This window comes from Buceros rhinoceros, unplaced genomic scaffold (assembly GCF_000710305.1).
Source record: "Buceros rhinoceros silvestris isolate BGI_N320 unplaced genomic scaffold, ASM71030v1 scaffold7406, whole genome shotgun sequence".
NCBI classification, from domain to species: Eukaryota; Metazoa; Chordata; class Aves; order Bucerotiformes; family Bucerotidae; genus Buceros; species Buceros rhinoceros.
In genome coordinates this window covers 1-4,611 of record NW_010418062.1, presented here as the reverse complement: position 1 = coordinate 4,611, position 4,611 = coordinate 1, and the positions used below count along the sequence as shown (strand labels likewise).

The 4,611-nt window shown below is 41.5% G+C and overlaps 1 protein-coding gene across 2 annotated transcripts in view; it reads right to left on the bottom strand.

Moving 5' to 3' along the window:
* The window catches only part of ATG5 (autophagy related 5), a 76,410-nt gene extending 72,174 nt beyond the window's left edge, over window positions 1-4,236 (bottom strand). The window contains exon 1 of one of the 2 annotated variants that reach the window (XM_010138389.1): window positions 4,077-4,236. In XM_010138389.1, coding sequence (XP_010136691.1) covers window positions 4,077-4,184 — 108 coding nt within the window. In that variant the 5' untranslated portion in view covers window positions 4,185-4,236. The remainder of the gene's footprint in view (window positions 1-4,076) is intronic. The other variant, XM_010138388.1, reaches the window with a different exon arrangement.
* Between the last annotated feature and the right edge of the window lie 375 nt (window positions 4,237-4,611).

Here is a 4,611-nt window from a genome sequence, read left to right as displayed (position 1 = left end):
TTTTCCACCCCCCCCCCCCCCCCTTTTGTTTTGGTTTTGTTTGGTTGGTTTTTGAAAAATAACCTTCTTTGTGCTAAAGCTTAGAACAATGCTATGAAAATCAAACCCATCCAACAGTGCAGGTAACATAACAACTGCAACCTGAACGTGGGATTGATAAATTACCATATAATGCACTAAAAGACAGAATATCCATCAGAAATTAAACAACCTACAGTACCACACCGGGAAATCAGCAGACAAGGTGGTATCAAAGCTATTAATTATTAGACTGAGTGCAAATTTAGCACAGATTCAATAGTTACCAATTTAAATAGTGTATGAGAGAAAATAAGTAATAGGAAAGTGCACGATATAACACGTAAGGAATTAAACAGAAGAGAGTCCCGATTTTGATTCAAGCTGTCTGCTGATCAATGGCAGACAAGCATAATGCTTGATGCTCGCTATGCCACATAACAAAGAAACCTGAATGAAAAAAAACTACTTTCAGTTGAGCTTCATGGCTCAGAAGCAGCCACATCTGTCTTGACCCCTAGAAAGGATGGAATTGTAAGAAGATTCAAGAGAAGTGTAAAGCGGTCAGTGGGTGAATTGCTTTTAAGAGTCAAGACAGAGTAAGGCTTCCTGAAACGTTAAATGAGCCCAGCAACCTGTTGTAAGTTTTCTCTTGCTTGGATAAAAGCAAAATGCTGGCATAAACTGCCCCAAAGCAGCCAGAGGACATGGTACAAAGCCAAGTAGATGCTCATGACCTGTTGGTATCAGACATATCAGTAATGAAGACAAGACAAACTCACGCAGTGCTAACAATTAAAAAAAATACCATTTGAGAATGTGAAAAAAAAACCCTAAAATTCATATTCACAGCTGAATTCTTAAGTCAATGGCCATACCCAATGTAATCACGTAATCCTTTTAGAATAAACAGGTTAGACTTAGTTCTTGATTAAAAACAAGACACAACAATACTGGATTGCTTCTGATACGATTTCTAGTCCTAGCCTTGAAAGAAATGGTGATCAACGTGCACACAATTCACATACGCTCAGCTTAAATCACAGTATCTACACAGAACTGGGACGGGGTGGGAGATGTTTACAGGGCAAAGAAATAAGATTAGGAGTTCTCCTCATTAAACTGAGAAAACAGAAGTAAACACCCACGTATTACCAGGCAGAATAAACCCTAGGAAGCTGGACCATGACATCCCTCGAATTACACAAACGGCAGCACCTTCCTTTTGCATATTGCATATAGGTACAGTATTTAATCACAATAACCAGGAATGCTTTTGTAGGGTTCAATGAAATGCAAGGAACTCCTAATGCCTACATAAATGCTTGCAGTATCTCTTTTGTGTGAGAAGAATATCTCTGCAGCTACCTACACAGGTTTTGCTGCAGAGCAACACACCATCTTACATGCAACAGAATAAAACAGAAAAATTCTAGATTTAACAGGACCTGGATCAGTCTGATCACCAGCGTATCCAGGATGAAGAAATAAAACACGGAACGGCTTCACATGGCTCACATTTACAGACAACCCCACAATGCTTTTGACAGTGGGGAAGGTTAAAGCGCAGCCCGGTAAAGGCTCGTCCCCTGGACAGAGTATCAATCTATTACAGGCTTCTGCTGTAGTTTTGTTCTTTACACCTGACAAATCTCAGGCAGTGAGTACTCTGCTTCCTGATCACGTTTTATGTCTAACCGCTGTTCGCACCAAGAGGCAGACACCATTTAAAAATAAAAATAAAAATCGTAACAATTTTAGAACTAGGGAAAACTCAGATAGTTCAGCAAGACAGGTAGTTCATTCAGCCTGGCTGTTCCTAATTATGCTTCCACTCCGAACACAAGCCCCTGTAGGAAACAATCCGAAGAAACTTGACATATCCATCTCCAGCGTAGCTGCAGAAACCCATGTAGCTTGACTACAGGTAGAAACAGAACAGTCTTTTACCTGAGCTGTGTAGTCTTGGTGTCACTACTCTATCCAAAAGGCAGACAAGCTCATTTTAAACTAGCTCTGCTACCTCCACACAGTACCATGAAGTGATACACACATGTATCACCTGTCACACCACTCACAACAAACTGAAACTCATCACACAGATTCTGGGTTGTTTTTCTAACCCCTTGCCCCCTAGGGTTAAGTCTTCCTGTCTTCATAAAGCAAGTTCCTCAGAGCAGAAGCTTTCCCCTCCTAACATAACGATGCCAGGACTTCCTTCCCATTTACGGAGGGCAGCCTGGCATACAGACATTATATCTATATTAACGAGCACTGAGGTGTGGGAAGAGGAGACAAGACACTGAACAGCTGGTGTCAAGGGCTGGGAATATACTACATATACTTTTTAACTTCAGTTTTAGGGCTTTGATTTTTTTTTTTACTTCAATTTAGCTCCACTTTGACCCTATTAGCAGCTGCAGCTTCAGCTTCACGTGAAAATGATTCAGTTTGTGGGCTACAGGACTGCTGCGTGACACAAACACAGGCACAGTAAGGGAAAGAATGAAGACTTGCTGCAAAAAGGCACTCCAGATGCACACAAAAACATTAGCGTGGATGCACTCTGCAACCATGAGAACTAAACCATGATTGCTAATCTACCTTTTCCTACTATAAATCCTTCGTCCCTTCAAGAAGCAAAGTTACATTATCAGCTCCAACATGACCTGGAAAAGCTACAATTTCAGAATTGTGATCTGTGAATAACAAGATTTTGCAGAAATAGAGAATCTAGCCTCGAGGATACCTGTGTACACTTTAAGCAGCATAAATAAAAGAAACCCTACCAGCTTAAAACTATCCCCTTGGCTTAGAAAGGTGGCCACACCATGAAGATAACATGGTTTCAGGGTTTCCATGCTGATGTTAAACAGATCAAGGCTGCACGCTTCTATGCTTACACTCATACCTCTCACGTAGTTCTTCTACAATATATACATATATGCTTTAACTCATACACATATATATATGCACAATTTAAAGTCTGAGACTTCTAGATAGCTCAGATGCATTTGGCAACAGGTCAACCACATGAAGTAAAAGCGCTTCTGTTTTACCAGTGATAAACACAGAAAGACGAGCACTCTCATCACTGAATGAAAAGGATTCATGATTTATTAGCTTTCAAAGCCCCACTACATACATATGTAAATCAGAAACTGATGACAGAAAAACACTACTAAATACAGAAAAACCAGTATTTCTACCCAGTAATATTTTCAAAAAGAGTAGAATTGGATACAACAAGATTTGAGGATTTCAGAATCACTTAAAAACTCATAGTACAAGATTTTCCTCCCACATACTTATTACATTTCAAATTTAAGCTTCCCTGATTCAGCTGATGTTCTCTATCAATCAAATGCCTACTTGGTGCTGAAAGAATGAAAACTGCCAAGTACACCATCAATAAACACCACTTGATTATAGAAGGCATGCCCAGCTGACAGCTCAAACACACCCATCACCCTCACTTCTACCATCAGCTGGCAATCCAGCTCAGGCACTGCACTGCTAAGACACGATAGCTGCTCTTCCTTCATCTCAGCTGAACCTCTCACGGCTGCCAGCATTTAAAGAAAACAAGCAGAAACTGTCCATGAGCAGAAACACCGGAGCCAGTGTTCGTTACAAATCTGTGTTACACGGGTGACTGATCTCAGTGTTTAAGACTGCAAAAGGCTCTGACTGAAGTTACTGCTGTAGTAAGATGACATGAAAGTTCTCTCCCTTCTGGTCATTACCCAAGAACACTTGAACACACATAAAACCTCCTCCTTTTACTAAATTACTTGTTGACTTTCTCATAAGTTTTTTTTAAATCCTAATTATCTATGATAAGTTTTTCTCACCAGTGAAACAAGCTTGAAGTTTCAAATCTCCTTTGAAGAGAGAGAAATCACACAGCGTGGTCATATGGTTTGCTCTCAGAGGGTTCCAAGAATAAGATGGAAAAAGTTGGGATATTTTTTCACAACACGTAGTAGCGCATGATGAGAATGGACAAAACATAACTATAGGATGGGACTATCTGTGACTACCATTGTTATACTCACATAGTAAGGTTCAGCTTCCCTTTCAGTTATCTCATCCTGATACAGAGTGAAACAGGTTGGTATTCGTCCAAACCACACATCTCGAAGTACATCTTTGTCATCTGTCATTCTTCCAGCGGACAGTGAAGCACATGTAGATAAGTTTGTCTCTTCAGCTAGAACTGTAACCCCGTTCCCCCCAAAAAGAAAGAAATCAGCACAACTGCAGATAAAGGACCCCTTGTCAAAGGTTCTCCCATAAGGATGCTCCTGCATGCAAGATCAATGCTGTCACGTTAAATGCATCGGTCTGTGCAAAGACCGGGATGAGTTAAGTTGCTTTCCCAACTTCAAGCACACGGTGGACGATGAGTAAAAGAGCATTTGCTAAGCCTGCATCACTCCCCAACCGTAAAGGCAAAGGGACCTTTCCCGTCACCGCCCTGCGGTCACCCCGCAGCTCCCACACCCCGCTGAGGCCCCGGCTTTACCGCGGGCGAGGAGCCCCGGACCCACGGGCAGCCTGCAGAGCCGGTGTCCGCAGACAAGCAGCAGA